This window comes from Cavia porcellus, unplaced genomic scaffold, assembly GCF_034190915.1.
Source record: "Cavia porcellus strain 051 isolate PalLab524CR breed Dunkin Hartley unplaced genomic scaffold, mCavPor4.1 scaffold_16, whole genome shotgun sequence".
Lineage (NCBI taxonomy): Eukaryota > Metazoa > Chordata > Mammalia > Rodentia > Caviidae > Cavia > Cavia porcellus.
In genome coordinates, this window is record NW_026947499.1 from 17,174,871 (window position 1) to 17,194,441 (window position 19,571).

Below are 19,571 nucleotides of genomic sequence, written 5' to 3' on the forward strand. Positions count from 1 at the left end.
GCTAATTTCTAGGGTGACTGAGGAATAGTCCTGTGCTGGACTTACTTTGTTTGATTGCTTTCAGACAGTTTCACTATGTAGTTTAGGATGGCACTATATAGCCAGGCCAGTCTAGAACTCATGCAGATCCTTTCTCCTCAGCCTTGTGAGTGCTGGCGTCATAGGCATGTCCCGCCATGCCCTAAATTTAGTAATTTTTTTTTTTTCTTTTTTCCGGTACTGGGGATTGAACTCACGACTGCCTGCTTACAAGGCAGGTGCTTATGCCGCTGAGCTAAATCCCCAGCCCCTAGTATTATATATCTAATTTTTTTTTTTTTTGTCTTTTTCGTTTTTATCGGTACCAAGGATCGAACTCAGGACTGCCTGCTTGCAAGAAGGCAGGCACTTATGCCACTGAGCTAAATCCCCAGCCACCTAGTATTATATTTTAATTTCAATATTTTTGTCAGTTTCGTTTTTGTGATACCAGAGATTGAATGCAGGTCTCATTGAGCTGTAGCCCCCAGCTCTGTTTTATTTTATTTTACTTTTTTTTTTTTTTAACTGTGGCTTTGTCTTCATATTATTTTATGTTATTTTTTGAGACAAGGTCTCTAAATCACCAGGTTGCCCAGGTTAGACTCAAGTTTGCAATCCCCCTGCCAGAGTGCTGGGATTACATACATGCGCCAGCACACCCAATTAGGTTAAATATTTTATAAAGATATTTTGCCTTGGGACTTTGAGATCTTAAACTTTGCATATGTGTTTTAAAGTTAGGTAGGTTTTTTCAAGTGTTGCTTTTTTTCCCCCCCAGCACTGGAGATTGAACCTAGAATCTTTGCATTGAGCTAGATTCCTAGCTTTTTTTTTTTTTTTTTTAAATTTTACTTTATTTTTTTTATGGCTCTGTTTCTGCAGCCTTTTTATTGGTACAGGGGATTGAACTCATGACCTCACACTTGCCAGGCAGGTGCTTATGCTGCTGAGCTAAATGCCCAGCCCTGAGTCTCTTTATTTTCATTTTAAAATTTTATTGGTACATTTTAGATATAAACAGTGACAATATATTCATCATAGGGAATTTGTACCAGTTCATATCTATCTTGCTGCTGCTCCCCCCCCCCCCATTCTTCTCTCCCTTTTCTTTTTATTTTGAGATAGGGTCTCATTAAATTGCCCAAACTAGGCTTAAATTTGGGGTCTTCCTGCCTTAGGCTCCTAGAATGTTAGGATACTATTGGTCTTGTGATATCATGCCCAGCTAAAGGTAGGTTTATTAAGGTATACTTGATACCTGAAGTTTATCACATGTAAGAGAATCATCTGATGCTTTTTTCCTTTTTGGTTTTTTGAGACAGTCTCACTATGTAGTTCAGGGTGAACACAAGTGCTGGGGTTACAGGTATGGACCATCATGCCCAATTAGCTGATGTTTTTTGACAAATGTATACAGTCTTCCTACTGAAGTCACAATCATGATACAAGGACTTTCCATCACAGTTGGAGCCGCTCAAGCTGAATACACATGCAGGACTGTGGCATGATCCAGGAGCGGCTGGACTGAGAACAAGGAGACACCGCAGGGTGCAAGATAGGCCACAGCTGAGGACACCTGAAGACTTTCTCCTAGGATAGTTCTTAATTAGTCTGTGTCTTGTAGGGGTCCTTGAACCCCTCCCAAGGTCCTGCTCAGATTTCCTGCATTTTCCACTCTAATCCCTTCCTTGTTTGAACACTAAATAAATACGGGCCACCCAGAGACATTGTTTTTCTCAGCCACTAGAGTTAAGAACTCTGCAGAGGATTTTGGTTCTCCTGGAGCCCTAGAGATAATACCACTTGTCTCATTTCATTTGGGCCTTCCGCCATGTACTCATTTGGGAGATTGGGGATCTAGGCACAGACCCCAATGCATCACACTATTCAGAAATGTCCCTAGAGTTCTGGGTATTCACAGGTAGCTCCTTCTCTCACTTGTCTTTGACAACCAGTCAATCTGTTTCTGCTGCAAACCTGAATATTTGGGGGGTGGGGTAGTACTGGAGTTAAACTCAGAGCTTCACACTGGCGCATCCCCAGCCTTTTTTCATTTTTTGTTTTGAGATAGGTTCTGGCTCAGTTGTTCAGGCTGGCCTTAAACTCAAGATCTGCCTACCTCCAGCCTCTCATGTAGCTGGGATTACAGCTGTGTGCTGCTATGTCTGGCAAAAAGCAAATTTATTTATTTTTAACACATTTATTAAAGGTAAGAAAAAACGGACTCTGCAGAGTGAGTTTGGGCCAAGTAAATGTAGGAAAAAAAGGAGAAAAGTACATTACAGCATAGAGTGGGCTATTGCGAAGAGAGATGGTAGCCAAAAACCATTTCTAATCTGAAACACATTCTTATATTTAAGAGCACAACCAATACAATTTTAAAATTAAGGTCTGAGGGTGTCGTTCAGTGTATAGCACATGTTTAGCCTGCACAAGAGCCTAGCTTCAATTCCAACACCAAACACTGATTAGTCTGAGGCAACTGAAGCAGTTACTGGCCTCTGCTCACAAACATGAACCTTTTGTTTCTTTTTCCTGTGTTTGAAATTTATTTTTCTACCTAGAGCTGGTGTCCAGGTAGAAGGGGTGACTAGAATGTAAGATCCCGTCTCAAAAAATAAGATCAAGAGATGTAACTAACAACTGTGAAGGTCCTAGGTTCCATCCCTGGTACCTCTCCAACCTGTCCCCGCAGGCATGTGCATATACGGCACCCCTCCAAGTCCTCCCCTCGGGCACGTGCACACATGGACACACCACAAAAACAAAGCAGAGGCAAAGTACTACGAATAAACAGGGTTTATTCCAGCATGCAGAGAAATACTGGCCTGGTATGGGCAGGGTGGCTCCTGCGCAGGCCCTGAGAGAGAAGGAGCCGTCCAGGCAAAGGCCAAGGGTTGCAGAACAAAGCTGCCTGCATTGTGCAATGAAAGCAGGCGCCAGGGAACACAGGATTGGGGCTGGGCAGCACAGAGATGTGGGCAGGGATAGGTCTTGGGTCTTCAGGTCATGGATTTTACAAGAAATACGTCCATAGATGAGACTTTTAAGTCAAAGGTTTTTGTTTTTTTTGAGACAGGGTCTCAAATTTTTTTAGGCTGGCCTCAAAATCACTATGTAGCCCAGGCTGGCCTCAAACTTGGTGGTGATCCTCCCGTCGCAGTTTCTGAAGTTCTGGGATTACAGGGGTGGGCCACTACGCCAGGCTTTTGTTTTTTTCGAGATGGTGTCTCGCTGCATTGTCCAGGGTGGTTAGGGTCTGCGGGTTGCTGAGCGCGTGGGACCTTTCCCTCTCTCCCTCCCTTGTTGCCGGGACCACAGCAGCACGCTTTGATGCCTGGCTTTTGAGGACTGATCTCTCTTACTATACTTTCTAAAGACCTCCATGGCCCTCTTCGAGGCCCATTCCTTGCCATACTTGCATTTTTATTAACTGACGAGAGCCGGACAGCAGCACGCCAACTTCGGAGACTTCGCCTCCTTAGCTTAGGGAAATATTGGCCAGCCCCGTGGGGGCGGGGATTCCAGAGGCCCCGCCTCCAGCGCGCCGGCCACGCCCCTGGAGCCTGAGGGCGTGGCGTTGCCCGCTCGGGGCCGCCCCCTGCAGCCCGGAACGAGCGCTCGCCGCCCGAGATCGCGCAGAATCCCTAGCCGCGTTCACCGCCCATGGCCGCTACGCTGCTCGCCCGGGCCTGCGGCCCCCTCCGCGGAGGTGAGTGTGCTTGGGCTTCGTGCTGCCGGGCAGCCCACGGCGTGGGTCCTCGTGGGGGGCACTGCCCAGCCCCGGGGTCGGCTGGCGGCACCCGCACCGGCGCGCGGGCTTTGCCCCAGCCGATTTCTCTGGGCCCCGCAGGCCGGGCCCCTGGGGCTCCGCCGCGCCAGCCCCGAGTCCCCGCCGACCGGGTTCGAACCGCGGCACCCGTATCCCTGTCACCCACGCTGAGTTCTGGGCCCGCCGACGCCGACCTCAGAGGCAGGCCTGGGACTGAGCTTGGACTCAGGTCTGTGACCTTGGACCAGACGCTTAGTTATCCTCTGGCCTCAATTGGCCTAAGTGTAAGATGGCCACAGCGAGCTGTTGCTACTCACAGAGAGTTGTTAGCAAGATTAAATCACAGCATATAGCCCACAGTGCAGCGCCGGGCATGTAATAGATGCTTCGTAATATTTGCACTGTTATTTACCATTTCCCGCATCCCTTTCCCATTGTGTCCATCACCATTGGCATCTGTGATCAAGGCATCCTTAGCAAATGCAGATCCAACTTCCTCCTGATAACATTAAGGAAATCTTGAAGGACTGTGCAAAGTGCCACCCACCCCGAGAAATGAAGTGCTATTGTCACCAAGTTCTTAGAGCACTGAGGCTCAGATGCAGTGAAACTGTGTCAGAGGTCACAGAGCTGCCGTCCTGTTATTATTGTTATACTGAGGACTGAAATACGGTCTGTAGATAGGATCTGGAGAGTGTCCAGACCTCACAGTAAAAGTTCTCTTAGGTTTGGGTACAGTTTTTATTATTGTTCCCCTTGCTGTGCTGCCCAGCCTGGCCTTCATCTCTAGGGCTCAAAGTGAGCCTCCTGCTCTAGCTCTGGGACTTACCTGGGACTGCAGGCCAGTAATTCTGTTGGCGGACCTGTCCTGTGCATAATGGGATGTTTAGTGGGTACTAAAAACATTCCCTTTCCCAGTTGTGACACCCAATACTACTGTTGGACATTACTTCCCCAAAGGGGAAATCCTGCCTGGTGGAAAGCTTCTAAGTGGATCATGATTACTACTACTCAGGACCCCTTGTGTTCTTTCACTGCCAGTAGTTCGCCGTCCTCGGGACTGGCAGCAGTTACACACTGTCTACAATTCTGTGGAGCTGCCAGAGACGCACCAGATGTTGCGTCAGACCTGTCGGGACTTTGCTGAGAAGGAGCTGGTTCCCATCGCGGCTCAGGTGGACAGGGAGCATCTCTTCCCAGCGGCGCAGGTGAGAGCGCCAACCTGAGTGTCGCGTGATGGCCGGCTGCCCTCGGATGAATGGTGACAGTGACAGCTAGGGACACTTCACCTCCAGTCATGGAGCCCTTTCGCAGGGGCTCTGGACCCCAGAGTGCTTTGGAGGCTTGTTTTATTCACCCTAAATCCTTTAGCCAGGATTTCATTTCCAAATGACAGTAACTAGCGCTGGTCCAGCTGCTTGGTAACATTAGGGAAACCTTGAAGGACTGTGCAAAGTGCCACCCACTCCGAGAAACAGAGTGCTATTGTCACCAAGTTCTAGAGGACTGAGGCTCAGGTGCAGTGAAATCCGTGTCGGAGGTCCCAGAGTGCCGTCCTGTTAGTATTGTTATACTGAGGATTAAGGTAGGATTTGCAGATAGGATCTGGAGAGTGTCCAGGCCTCACAGTAAAAGTTCACTTAGGTGTGGGCACAGTTCTGTCCCAGGTATTGCGCTGTTAGTGACAGTTAATGCTCAGAGAACCCTTGACACTATGTTCTGTCCTGTGCACATGACATCGGTTGCCGTATTTGTTCCTTGCGCAGTTGTACAGGGTGAAGATACTGATACTATGCCCATGGAATCACCAGTAAAACTCAAGCCTGTGAACAGGTTAAATAACGTTCCCAAAGTCATGAGACTAAGAATGAGGGGTCCAAATCAGGTCTGTCTTCTCCCAGACCCCGAGGTCTGCACCCATAACTCCCTCCTATGCTCCTCATCTCTGTTCAGTCCATCTGCGATGCAATGTAAGCTGTCCTTCATGTCCCCTGACCTGGTAAGATGTCTGGCACGCTTATAAATGCTCCAGAGATACCTGTTGAATCCATGGTTTGTGAAAGGGCAAATCTTTCTGGGCTCTACTCCTTGTCTGTTTTTTAGTGGTCCCCCATGTTGTGTCCTGAAAATTTGGGGGCCAGTCTTTTGGCTTAGTGTCGTGTGGTCAGTTTGTGGGACCTTTGTGCCTAGACTGTGGGAAGATTCAACGTCCTCAAAGCTGATAGGTTACATTCTGGTTAGAAAACCCAGCTGGGCTACTTATAGGGATTTTTATTGTCTTATTTAATCTGTACATTGCTGGATCTCTGCTTAGGCTGGTCTCCATTTCTTGCTTTCTGGTAGGATTGCAGATATTAAAGGACATAGTGTTTGTCAAATGTAAGGTGCCCAGCAGGCTTGAGTAATGGTAGTGGTTTATACTGTACTGTCACAGAAACAGAAGCGAGTGGGGCTGGGGATTTAGCTCAGCGGCATAAGCGCCTGCCTTGCAAGCATGTGGTCATGAGTTCGAGCCCTGGTACCGATAAAAAAAGAAAAAAGACAACAACAACAACAACAAAGAAACAGAAGCGAGAGAAGAGACTTCATACTTTGTTGGTGTGTACAGCTCAGCCTTGTAGCCCGAGTCTGGCTGCCTCAAACCATTCTCCATCCGGGTGCCATCTGTGTGCGATGCCCAGTGGCCCAGCCAGCCAATAGGGAAACGCCGTTCTAGTTGGGAGTGTTGTTGTTGGGCCTCCCCTTCCCTGCCTCTGCCATCCCCACACGTGTGACTCCATGGCCTTGCCTGGATCACCACTTTACATTTGAGCGCCTTAGTGGGGATGTGAAAAAGTGTGAATTCTGAGAGGAGAGGAGAGGAAGGCAAGACACAAACAGGCCTTGGCGCAGCAGGAGTGGTTTGGGGGCTCGTCCCCCGCGTCCGCTGCCCATGACCTGGCTGTGTGTGGGAGTATTCCTGCCAAAGGACAGACTGCCCCGTTTGTCTGTCCTGTATTGTTGGACTCTGTCAAATTATGACCAGTATCACAGATGGTGGTTTGTGTCAGGCAGCTGCTGCCAGAAGACAATGCTTTGCCATCCTACTCTTTTTTTTTTTTTTTTTTTTGTACTGCGGATCGAACTCACAACCTCACTCTTTCCAGGCAGGTGCATGTTCCACTGAGGAGTATCCCTGGCCTTCGCCAGCGTGCTCTTAATGAATCCTCTGGCGCAGTGCTTTCTGATTTGCTTTATGGGGCTGCGGTTAATTCTTCCAGTGGTGGCAGAAGTGGGGCTTGGAGGAAGAGGTCGGCGCCGGCAGCTTCTCCCACAGGGATACAGCTCCGTAAGGGTCTCCCGAGTGTGCATGAGAGTAGCAGAGTACAATCGCGTCTGTATTTTGTTTCATTATTTGCCAGGTGTTCGCACTGTCCTCTCCTAATCCTTGCTCTTAGCCAGTCTGCTGGTGATCTGCACATGGTCTCAGGCTGTAGCAGGTGTGTGGTGTTGAGCACACTTCCTGTGGGCTGCTAACTCTTTTTTTTTTTTTTCTGAATGTTATAAATAAATAAATTTTTAAAGGGAAGTTTTGTTTCTTGTGCACATGAACTGTATACCTGTTTTACATACGTGGCTCACAGTAATTCTTCTTTACTCAGTATGGCCTGGATACTCATAGCTGGGGAGGAGGAGGAGCCCTGGATCTGTTGATGGGTCCACCGCTTGTTTGGTGGCCGAGGGATACTCCTGACAGTGTGCATCTCAGGGGCTGAGGGCCAAGACCTGTTTGCTTTCTTGCTTTTTCTTTTTCATTGCTGAGGGTCAAACCTAAGGCCTTGCACATGCTGCGTGCCAGGACGAGTGCCCTAATGCTGAGCTCCTTCCCCAGAACCTGCCCTTAGCTCTTGTCCCTGTCCCTGTACGGTGCTAAGCTCCAAGTTACAGGGAGAAAGTCAGGGGTAAAGTAGGCAAAGGCCGAGAGAACTAGACACACGCAGGTAATACAACACATTTGCACAGTGCCAAATAATGTAATGAGTGTTTCAAAGATTTAGTAAGGGCTACGGCGTAGCCCAGGAATAGAGCACTTACCTATTGTTAGCATGTGTTTGGTGAGCAACCCCACATTTACACACCTCAAAGAAAACTCCACATGATGATAGTGATGATCAGTAGGTAACAATTGGAATCTTTATATATATAGAACATTTAACTCATTGAGTCTTCAAGACAGCAGAGTAAGGTTGTTACTTACTTATGTCCAGCTTTCAGATGAGGAAACTGAAGCCAGAGGTTAAGTTGTTTCTTTATTTTTTAGTGGTACTGGAGGTTGAACCCAGGTGCTCCACAGTAAGCTACATCTGCAGGCCTTTTTGTTTTTTGTTGTGCAACAGTCTTGCTAAGTTGCCCAGGAGCGTTGGAGCTTGGGATCCTCCAGCCTCAGGCTCCCGGAGTGCTAAATTTAAATTAGAGGCGTGCACTGTTACTCTTGCTTGAGTTTCTTTTCTTTTCTCCTTCCCCCTCTCTCTTTGTTTCTATCCTGTTTTCCTGCTGTCCCTCTCCTCTCCTTCCCTTCCTTTGGTTTTGCAGTGACATAGATGGAACCCAGGCCTCACACAAGCTAGGGTGCTGCTCTGCCGCTGACCTGCACCCCAGCTCCTGGAGGTTGTTTCTCGCTAAGCAGCTGCGCTTTGTAGTTTAGCAGCCAGGCACAGAGTTCTGCGTCACCCCGGCCTGTAGTTCAGTGAGTTCTAATATGTTTTCCTGAAGAATTATTGATGTTTTTCGTTAGTACAGTGTATGTTTCCTGAAGAGTTTTTTGTTTCCCCAGTAAAGGAGGTTTGCCAGAGAAGGGCCAAAGGGAGGGAGTTTTGAGGCGGGCAGGCCAAGAATTAGGTGGAAGGTAGGCGCCAGTTTTCACTTACATGGTTGGTTTTATAATTAACTGACCTTTAGTCTTTTTATGTCTAAACTAACAAATGAAATAACAGTTACAACTTTACAGTGTCATTTTGTCACAAAGGTGTTTAAGAAACAGTGGTATTTCCAGTCAGTTTCAGACTTCCTAACTTTGAAAAGTTTTTATGTATATAAAATATCTTCTCCACTCAGTGAATTTTTATTGAAAAACTTTTTTTTTTTTTGAAACAAGGTTTTGCTATGTCATTCAGACTGGCTTCAAACTCACTGTGTAGGCCAGGCTGTCCTAGAACTCATAGCAATTCTCCTGCCTCCGCTTCCCAAGTGCTGGGAATACAGGTGTGCGCCACCATGCCTGGCTTGTCACTGGTTTGTTAATATGACCCCAGATTGCCTTCTACTTGCTACCTCCTCTGATTTTTTTTTTTTCCGGTACTGAGGAATGAACTCATGACCTCAAGCTTGCCAGGCAGAAGCTTTGCCACTGAGCTAAATCCCCAGCCTTACTTCCTCTAATTTTTGCAAACAGACTTTATCTTTCTATATTCTGGGAGTATTCTATTCAGAATTTGCCAGTTATGCCGATCATATTGTTATATGTGTCTTTTGGAAAAATTATATATAATATGTATATACACACAGTATATATATGTTGGCACATTTCTGGGGTGCAGTGTAGCATTTCAACACCTGGATACAGTGTGTGACGATCTGATCACAGTAATTGGTCAGTGGTGTGTGTCACCACAGATACTAATCAGGTCTTTTATTTTTTCTTAATAAATTTTCATTTTATGTAGCATAATGGTAGTAAATTATATAATGTGTGCAATGTAAAGTTGTGGTATATGCTTATATTGTAAATTACCAGTTTTTCTAGTTAGCATATTTATAACTTAACACATTTATCTTTTGGATATGTGGGGAAAAGATTAAAACAACACTCATCGCAAGTTAAAGTTGTGTAAGGGACACGATAGCTGTCACTGTAGTCAGCACAAGATCTGCAAATCTTTCTTGTACTGCGCAAAAGCAGCACTGTGCCTTTTCATGAACCTCTCTTAGTTCCCTGTCACAGCCACCGTGGCCGTCCCAGTGCTCTGTGCCTCTCTCAGGTGACAGCTTTAGACGATCACTGCGAGTACAGTCAAGCTGTCAGTGTCTGGTACAGTTCACTGACTGACCCCCTGCTCGGTCTACATGGCCACAAATGAAAGGATTTCCTCCCGTTTAAATCTAATTAATATTTCACCCCACGAATAAACCTCTAATTATTTTTGTGGTTTGCAAGCTGCTTGGTTATTTTCAACTTAGCATTATTGTGTGCTTTCTGACTTCACTAGTGTTTTAATCCAGAGCTCTGTTGACGAAAGTCACTGAGCTTCGCAGTTCTTTGTGTTGGGGATATGTCGGATCTTCTCTGTCAGCTCTTCCCAAATACTCAGTTAATGGTCACCAGCCTTAGCGCTCCTACCGCGACACGTCTTGGTTCATAGTTACTTCGGACATGCAGCTTCCTGAATGGGTGGCTTGGGTCTTGTTCTTCCTCTTCTCTGGCATCAGGCTGTGTGATGCCCCATGTCCCAGGGAGCGTTCCCATTGGGCCAGGTTGCACCCTCGGGGGTGACCACAGGGCCCAGGCCCTCAGCCTCCCAGCGTGTGGCCCACATGTGCAGCTGGATCTCGGGAGGTGCTAACAGGCCCTGCTGTTTGTGGATTTCTCTTCCCTTTTTACCTGTGTGAGTGTGTGTGTGGTCTTGGAGCTAGAACCCATGGCCTCTCAAATGCCAGGTCTTCCCTGGGGTTTGTGGCACATCTTGCCCTGTGTGGTGGTACGTGCCTGTAATCCCAGAAACTCAGGAGACTGAGGCAGGGAGAGCATAAGTTTGAGGCCGGTGAAGGCAACTCTGAGAGACCATCTCAAAATAAAAACAGAAAGAACCGATGGTACAGCTCAGTGGTAGAGCGCTTGCCCAACATGTGCGAGGGACCGGTTTGATCCTGAGTGCCAGAAAAAGGAAATCTTCAAGATAGAAATTTTTAAAAAATTTTAAAACATATTTTTGAGACAGAGTCTTGCTGTGTGGTTTAGGCTGGCCTCAAATGCAAGACAGGCTTCCTGCCTCAGCCTCCCAAATGCTGGCATTACAGGTGTGTACCGTACCCGGCAGAAAAATTTATTTATTTATTCATTTATTTATGGTACTGGCAATCAAGCTCAGGGCTTCACACTGCCAGCCAGCACTGAACTGCTGAGCTATATCCCTGGCCCAGGAAATTGTATTTTTTAAAGAGAGTTAGTTTTGGCTATAATGAACATAGGCATACTGAAGATCAATCTAATGTTTTAGAGACGTTATTTTTAGAAGTGACTTGTAGCATTGTTTTTATATGAGGTGTTTTTTCTTTTTTCATTTTGTTATGAAAAAAAGGTTTAGTTAGCTCATGGTTCTGAAGGTTCAAGGTCTGAGATCTGGGGGCATTGGTTTGGCTCCTCACACGGACCCAAAGTCACACATGGGAAAGGGAGCTCCCATCCTGAAGCAGGAAGCCTGAGCGCGAGGAGCTGTTTGTTTTCATTATTTATGGATTTATTTTTGCAGGACTGAGGATGGAGCCCAGGGCCTGGCATGTGCCCGTCCCCAGCCCTTCCCTGGGAGGCGGGGGTGGTGGTGATGGTGGTGGTTGGAGAGCAGAGGGCCCAGCGTGAGGACGCTGATGTCTTGGGGCTGCCGCTCTGCCTCCCACACTGCTTGCCCCTCTGTGTGCATCCTCTCAGGCTGCAGGCATGGCAGTGCTCAGGGGCTGGCATCTGGGTGCCACGGTGAGCCCGTGCCTCTGGCATGTCGCAGACCGGCGCCACGCTGAGTGTCTCCCGCAGTAGCTTCCCACGGGACAGTTCCAGCAGCATCAAGCGATTTCCTGTGGGGACACAGATTGTTAGGGAAGTGTAGCAGCTTGTGTTGCTGTCAGAGGACTTGCCGGTTGGTGACCGCGATCACTCGGCCTGAGCCAGACGCAGAGGTTTCTGTATCTTGTATCGTTTATGGTCTCAGCAGTCAGGGAAGTTAAATATGGTTTATGGGGGGGGGGTAGGCGGGGTGAAACTTTTATAATCCAGAAGTAACTCTCATTATAGAGGAAGTTCCTGTCAGAGGGGTTGGGGACGTGGTCACAGCACTGTCCTTGCAGTTGGCCCTCCTGCCCCAGGCTCTGTGTCAGGACCTGACCTGACCATGCAAGAATCAAACACATCCAGGGAAATAACTGCGTCGGGTCGTGCACAGCTTTTCCTCCTCCTCATCTCCTGCACATGCACACAGTGTCGGGTACTGTAGGTCACGGGGCCAGGACTTCAGGCCCGTGGAGGATGTGGCTGGCTGATCTTGGTGGCGCAGTGCACACCCAGCGTGCACAGGCCCTGGGCTCTGTCTCTAGCACCACAGAAATACACAAGCAAATGCAGGAACGAAGAGGCAAAGTGCCTGGATGACAGTGTCGGCTCTGGGCAAAGGCTGCACCATTTCATGTAAGGGAACGTGAGCCCCTCTGGGCTTTGGTGTTTGTGGGTGTCCCGGAAGCAGTCTCCCTCTGGTTCTGAAGGATGACCTTATAGATAAGGGGCAATAAGCCGGGTGCAGTGATGCCTGCCTGTTAGCCCCAGCACCCAGGGAGGCTGAGGAAGGAGGATCACAGCCCAGATAATTTACTGACTTACAGAGACCCTGTCTCAAAACAGAAAGGACTGGGGGTGTCCTAGCTTGGTGAAAGGCCCTCAGTTCAATCCCCAGTGCCACAGAGAGGGGCTAATAAAAGCAGCGCCCCCTCATCCCTTCCCTGTCCCTGAGCCCACAGAATGGTCTCAGTTGCCTCTTCCCTGACCTTAGGTCGGTTCTCCTGTGCTCCGTATTCTCTGGTGGGAAGGGAGCTGACGAGGTTAAAGGGTTTTGTGGGTCTGCATGGGCAGAGCTGGCTAAGGGTGTGTTCGCTGCCAGGTTTTCATCAATGTGGCCTTGGGCAGAGTGCTTATCCCCTCCACGCTCCGGTCTCCCCACTGAACCATGCAGTTAACATGTAACATCCTTCTCATAGAACTTTGCAGACTCAAAGGAGACACTACACAGAGAGCACGAGGTGCTGTGCACACTGGCCTAGCGTGATCAAGGGTTCAATTTCTGCTACTGCAAAAGCAAACCAGAAGTGCTCTGTGGAGAGCCTGGCGTGGGGAGGAGCTCAGTGTTCACTATGACTGTTACTGTCTCCACACCAGACATCCCAACTCCATTGGACATGGTTACACACACCTGTAATCCCAGCTGCTCAGAATGCTGAGAAACGGTCATGAGTTCAAGGCCAACCTGGGCAGCTTAGTGAGCCTGTGCCTTGAAATGAAGTGAAACAGAACAAACCTGGGGTCGTAGCTCAGTGGGAGAGCACTTGCCTGTCTGCTCAAGGGCTTGGGTCCCATTCCCAGTAACACACACACACACACACACACACACACACACACACACCCATGCAACTCAGGCTTTTATCCATTCACATTTTCACTGGCATCTGGCCTGTAACAATGAGAAAAACACAAAGTTTCTCTCCTCATGGTCACTGAGAAAGAACTTAGTCAAAATGAGCATTTTAGGGCTGGGGATTTAGCTCAGTGATGTAAGTGCCTGCCTGGCAAGTGCATGGTCTTGAGTTCGATCCCTAATAACAAACAAACCAACTCCCAAAATGAGCATCTTGGGGCTGGGGATTTAGCTCAGCAGCATAAGCACCTGCCTGGCAAGCACAGGGTTGTGAGTGTGTGATTTAAGTATTTGACTTAATTGAGGCCAGAAGTGGCAACCCAAAGAGATGGTGCTTGCATTAAGATCAGAAAGAAAGGAGGAAAAAAAATACTAGTCCACCACATGCCTTACTGACATAGGAAACAGCATGTGCAAAGGCCCTGTGGTGGGGAGGAGGAAATGTATGTGCTTAGGGGACTGAAGAAAGACCAATGTGGCATCATACTATTCTGTTCCTTACCTTTAAGTCCCCTGAAGGCTTACTGAGCCTTCTACCTGCTCACTGGTGTGGTCGTGGATGGAGAGGTGAACACACTTGGTGGGGTGGCATGGGGGCAGGATGGTTTGAACAGCTGGGCTGGCTGTTTAGCATTTGGATTGGGGCTCAGGGTGTGTGTGTATGGAGGGGCATGGCCTGAGTGTCTGTTGGCACTGGCCCTAGACTGGAGGGGCCAGGGAGGGCGGGCACCAGCGCAACAGTACCCTGGCTATGACCTGCTCCCCTCCCTAGGTGAAGAGGATGGGTGAGCTTGGGCTGCTGGCCATGGACGTGCCGGAGGAGCTCAGCGGGGCCGGCCTGGACTATCTGGCCTACTCCATCGCCATGGAGGAGATCAGCCGGGGCTGTGCCTCAACCGGCGTCATCATGAGTGTCAACAATGTGAGCTTCCTGGGTTGCCAGGACACCTTGGAGTTGGCTCTGGACTCGGTCTGGGTGGGCCTCTGGAGAGAGCAGGCCTTGGGGTGGCCTCGAACCACTGCCCACTCTTCCCCCAGTCTCTCTACCTGGGCCCCATCATGAAGTTTGGCTCCCCTGAGCAGAAGAAGCAGTGGGTCACCCCTTTCACCAGTGGCGACAAAATTGGCTGCTTTGCCCTCAGTGAACCAGGTACCATGGTGCTGGGGGGTCTCTTCTTCAGGGTTGGGGTGACAGGCCCAGAAGGGAGCTGGGTACCTGGGGTTGAGGCAGGGCTTTAGGCCCGTGCTACTGGAGCTGGGGGGCTGCTGCAGGTCAGCGCCTGAGCAGGCAGAAAGGGCTCTGGTGTGGGCCTCTGGGCCGAGCTGTGGCTGCCTGGATCTCCCACGGAGGCTGTGGCATGGGGTGCAGGCGGGCCAGGAGAGGTCTGGGCCCAGGATCCCTTTGGTTCCTGCACAGGGCCCCGTACCCTCTTGGACCAGTCTGGAGGCTTCAGGGCTGCTGCAGCTGGATTCTGGCTGGGGAGCCCAGTTTCAGTGTGGGGCTAGCTCCCCAGTTCTGGGTCCTGAGTCTTTGTGTGGGGCAGGGAATGGCAGTGATGCGGGAGCTGCATCTACTACAGCCCGGGAGGAAGGGGATTCATGGGTCCTGAATGGCACCAAAGCCTGGATCACCAATGCCTGGGAGGCCTCAGCCACCGTGGTCTTTGCCAGCGTAGACAGATCCCTGAAGAACAAGGTGGGCCCCACTGGGGGAGGCCAGGCTGACTGCTGGTTTGTAGGGGAACCTCCCTGCTGAGCTGTTCCTGCCCTGGTGACTTGGGCCTGATCCTCCCCTGCTTTCTGCACCATCCCCGAAGCCAGCAGGGTGGCCTGGCCTGGCCTTGGAGCCTGCTCCTGGACTGTTGGTGTCAGGGTGGGGTAGCCGCTGAGAAAGTCACTGTGCATCTTGGGGCGTTCAGGGCATCAGTGCCTTCCTGGTTCCCATGCCAACACCTGGGCTCACGCTGGGGAAGAAAGAGGACAAGCTGGGCATCCGGGCCTCGTCCACAGCCAGCCTCATCTTTGAAGACTGTCGCATCCCCAAGGAGAACCTGCTGGGGGAACCAGGGATGGGCTTCAAGATAGCCATGGTGAGCCTGGCAGGGGCAGCACCCTGGGGCCAGGCCCTGGGTCCCAGCCTACAGCCACTGACCCAGTGCTCCCCACAGCAAACCTTGGACATGGGCCGCATTGGCATCGCCTCCCAGGCCCTGGGCATTGCCCAGGCTGCCCTGGATTGCGCTGTGAACTACGCTGAGAACCGCAAGGCCTTCGGGGCACCCCTCACGAAGCTCCAAGGCATCCAGGTAACCATGGCGATGTCAGCAGCTGGCCTGGGTACAGGGAGGGAAGCTTGGCTATCGCCCTGCGGGGCCCTCGCTGTCTGACCTGCCCTGGGGTTTGGGGGTGGGCACCTGCTGATGGTGGGGCCCATCTGTTGCAGTTCAAGCTGGCGGACATGGCTGTGGCCCTGGAGAGTGCCCGGCTGCTGACGTGGCGTGCGGCCATGCTGAAGGACAACAAGAAACCTTTCACTAAGGTGCCACGAGGGAGGGCCCCCTGAGAGCTGTGGGGGTGTGAAGGGGCCTTTTGGGGGTGTTGGGGTGGGCAGAGATGGGCTTGTGTTTACCATGTCTGGGTGAGGCCCCCACAGGCCCACCTCTGCTGGGGGGCAGGAGCTGGGGCCTCCTGAAGTGAAGCTGCTGACTGCCATCTCTGCTGGTTAGGAGTCGGCCATGGCCAAGCTCGCTGCGTCAGAGGCTGCGACTGCCATCAGCCACCAGGTGAGCATCTGCCCTGCACGGATGCTGCCCCTGCCCTGACTGGGGCTGTGCTTGGCTGACTCTGCCCAGTGTTTCCTCCTGTGTGTGGGGGGTCTTCTGCGTCCTGAGGCCCTGCTTTCCGTTTTAGGCTATTCAGATCCTGGGCGGCATGGGCTATGTGACAGAGATGCCAGCGGAACGGCACTACCGTGATGCCCGCATCACCGAGATCTACGAGGGCACCAGCGAGATCCAGAGGCTGGTGATTGCCGGGCACGTGCTCCGGAGCTACCGGAGCTGAGCCCCTCTGAGGGTACAGCCGCCCCTGCCAGCCTGGGACTGTGGGAAAGGGGTGGAGCCGCGTGGCCTTAACCCTGGTGACTGCCAAACCTTTGGGCACAGACCTGTCGCCCTGGTACCCTCAGGCCAGGCCCAGCCTGGTGCCTGCCCTGCACACTGGCTAGAGGGGTCTCCTGCCCTCTGGCCTCCTGCCACCCAGATTGCACTGTGCAAGAGGGAGGCTTGGCAGGCAAGGCGAGCCCCCGCGACCTGTGACAGGACCTCCGCCATCTTCAGCACGAATGCTGGGCTCTGCTACCTCTTTGCACACCAGCCAGAGGGCCTCACTTTTACAGGTGTGCCTTCCTGCCCTGGCCCTTTGCCCAGGTCAAGACTTAGAAGGGTGAGCGGGTGGGGCTTGGGGTGCCAGTCTCGGGAAGTGCGTGCTCCTGGTCCTGGGGCTGCCCTGCGCAGGACAGATGGGTGCGGTGTGTGGTCTGCAGTCTCTGGTGGAAGCTACTTGTAATAAAGCGCACCTGTCTCGACCCTGGCTGGATCTTTCCCCACAGGCCTTGCTGGCACACTGTGTGTGGGAGGAGGGGGGCACCCTGGCCGAAAGGCTGGGGCAGAGGAGGCAGGGCAGCCCAAGACAGCAGCTTCAGAGGCCGAGGCTGTGTGTGTGTGGGGGTGCAGTCCTGGGGGGCTAACCCCAAGGCCTTTGTACTGGACTACACCCTCGGCCCTTTCTCAGTTTTTGAGACAGGATCTTGGTAAGTCGTTCAGGCTGGTCTCCTTTCCATCCTCCTGCTTCAGCCTCCTGGAGTGCTGTGAGAACAGGCGTGCAGCACCGCCTCTGGTTTAATGTTTGAATGATGCAGGCGCTGGTCCTGAGCAGCGGGGCAGGGGACTTGCCCAGGGCCTGAGCCCAGGTGGAGCTGGCTTTGGGCTGAGGCCTTGAGTGAAGCAGCTGGCCAGAAAACAGCAGCGTTCAGAGGAGCGGGGACGTCCCTGGAAAGCAGGAGGAAACCGCCAGCGCTGGTACTGCCATAGGTCTCTGGAGGGAAGAGACCCGTGGTCTGTGAGGCCAGTGTGTGGGGACATGGAGCGACCTGGAGCTGCTGCGGCACGAGGATGCAGTGCCAGCTGCCTGCACCGATTGCAGGCTGCAGCCTCAGGCTCCTGACCTTGGCCTTGGACCCAGGAGCCAGCGAGAGGCGGTGTCTGAGCAGGGCCAAGCTTCCTCGTGCCAATTTAGCTTCTGATTGCTCCCAGCCGTGGGCACCCTCGGGTGGGGTGTGCAGGCCAGTGGCAGGGGCAGGGACGTCTTTCCTTGCTAAGGAGGGGCCCTGAAGCTCTGGCAACCGTGTCCCTCCTTGCTTTTGCAGCCAGGCGGCAGCCTGGCACCTTACAGAGGTGTCCTGGCTCCAGGGAGCATGTGGAAGGTCTTGGTCCTAGCTCATACCCCCTCAAGGTCTCCTGGCCAGACTGCCAGTCTGCCAGTCCCCGCCCTAGCCCCCGCCCAAATGCCAGTGAAAGGTAAGGGTGTCCACCCCACTTGGAGACATGACAGTTTCACATCATGAGTCACGAGGGGTTCCTGTGAGCCCAGGAGCAGTGAGCAGAGGGTGACAGAAGGCTCCACGGCCTCTCTAGCTGGCTGGCTTCTGGGAGTGGGGAGCTAGGTTGCTTTGGGGGAGGCTGTCTAACCCATCCCTACCGGTGTCGGGGATGGGATCCTACCGATGGCATGGGGCCAGAGAGGAGCAGGGGAAACCCAAATGGCACCTGTGACCTCTGCACCGAGTGGACTATGCTCAGGACTCTGGCTCCGCCTGGCCTGGTATGCAGGCCTACAGACCCTCAGCTGTGCCCACCCTGTCTGTCGAGAAGCTGGACATTGCCAGGCCGCAGTAGCCAACAGGGAAGGGGCCGACTGCAGCAGGTCGGCTGTCCCAGGAGCCCAGCACCGCCTGGGCCTCTCTCAGCTCAGGGCAGAGGGCAAGGCCTGGAGGCCACATGGCTGTCCATTTCTCAGTAGAGTAACAGCCCTGCGCGGAGGGCAGCTGCCCGCCGGGGCCTTAGGAGCAGCTCTGAGCTGGAGCGCTGCCTGTGCGTGCATGCGTGTGGGATGATCACGGGCTCCAGCTGACCTGTTTACTGAGGCTTCTGCCTGAGAACCAAATCCTGGACTTTACCCCTGGGAAAGTGGGATGCAAACCTCACCCCTTTCCACCTAATTCTCAGGGTGTGTTTCCTAAGAACAAGGGCATCGTGTAATCCACAGGCCACCTACCAGGTCGGGTGTCACGTTTGCAGACTCTGTTCAGATTTTGTCAGTGTCTCCCTGTCTTTAATAGGAGGGGTTGTTTTGTTTGTTTGCTTGGTAAGGTTCCAGACCAGCATTGTTTTATTTGGTTGGTTGTGTTGTTTTAAATTTGATTTTATGGAAAAAAGGTAAAACAAAATTTCATAACAAAGAATAGTTAATACATGTTGTTGTCTTTAAAGTAGTTGCCCAGGGTAACGGGCTTAAAAGTTTCTCCAGTCAGTATTAGCACAAATTCCTTCTTAAAGAACAAAGAGACACAGTATCACTCATTCGCAGTTTCTCTTTTCCCCTCCACTCATCCTAGTTCTTTTTTCCTTCTGAACAATTGTTTCACATTTCACAACATCTAATATTGTACATTTTGGGTCTTATACTCTCTCAGTTCCTTATACCAGGGAGACAACACGATGTTTACCCACGTGAGTCTGATTTATTTCACTTATGAGTACGGTCTCCGGTTGTATCCATTTACCTATAAAAGTCTCAAGTTTATCCTTTATGGCTGAGTAGTACTCACTTGTATAAAAATACCACTTTAAAAAAAAATCAAATCCTCAGTTGATGGGCATTTGGGATATTTTCAAGTCCTCGCTATTCCAAATTGTTTCTATAAATACAGGTGCACATGTATCTCTGTGGAATGATTGTTACAGATTAAAAACTGGGGCCAACTTAACACCCGCTGAATTAAGCTGGCATGGTGCTGAGTGTAGATGGCCACCTGAGGAAAGTGGCCAGCGAAAAAGGAGACGTGCAGAGGAAGAGCGAGGCATTGTGGGTTCCTCTAAGTGTTGCTATTTGAAGCTGTTGGTTCCCTTGGAGAAGCTTGTCATGCCTAGCTTCCCTGATACACACTTGGCCATTCTCATTGGCTTGAGACCTTGTCGCTGAGAGTGGCCGTGGTTCACTTTGGGGGAGCTCCGCTCCTTACATGGAGCCTCGATTCCTGGCTCCGGAGGGGAAGATGGTGCCGTTTAATC

The 19,571-nt window shown here is 51.3% G+C and overlaps 1 protein-coding gene across 2 annotated transcripts; it reads left to right on the forward strand.

Moving 5' to 3' along the window:
• Positions 1–3,581: 3,581 nt before the first annotated feature.
• Acads (acyl-CoA dehydrogenase short chain) lies at positions 3,582–16,807 on the forward strand. Of its 2 annotated transcripts, none has more exons than XM_003477690.5 (10): positions 3,582–3,733; positions 4,838–5,001; positions 13,994–14,143; positions 14,260–14,371; positions 14,766–14,917; positions 15,141–15,311; positions 15,390–15,527; positions 15,665–15,760; positions 15,948–16,004; positions 16,132–16,807. In XM_003477690.5, the coding sequence occupies exons 1-10, from the start codon at positions 3,688–3,690 to the stop codon at positions 16,282–16,284; spliced, it is 1,239 nt and encodes a 412-aa protein (XP_003477738.1). In that variant the 5' UTR covers positions 3,582–3,687; the 3' UTR covers positions 16,285–16,807. The 2 variants fall into 2 exon arrangements, with proteins under 2 accessions (XP_003477738.1, XP_005007277.1); XM_005007220.4 differs by having other exon boundaries at positions 3,590–3,733; positions 4,835–5,001.
• The last annotated feature ends 2,764 nt before the right edge of the window (positions 16,808–19,571 follow it).

What these genes read in the sequence shown, in the direction of transcription:
- Acads (XM_005007220.4), top strand. Translation starts at nt 3,688, where the DNA reads ATGGCCGCTACGCTGCTCGCCCGGGCCTGCGGCCCCCTCCGCGGAG. An exon ending in CTTTGCCCTCAGTGAACCAG is followed by an intron (nt 14,372 to 14,765) that starts GTACCATGGTGC and finishes TGTGTGGGGCAG; the next exon opens with GGAATGGCAGTGATGCGGGA. An exon ending in ACAAGAAACCTTTCACTAAG is followed by an intron (nt 15,761 to 15,947) that starts GTGCCACGAGGG and finishes TCTGCTGGTTAG; the next exon opens with GAGTCGGCCATGGCCAAGCT.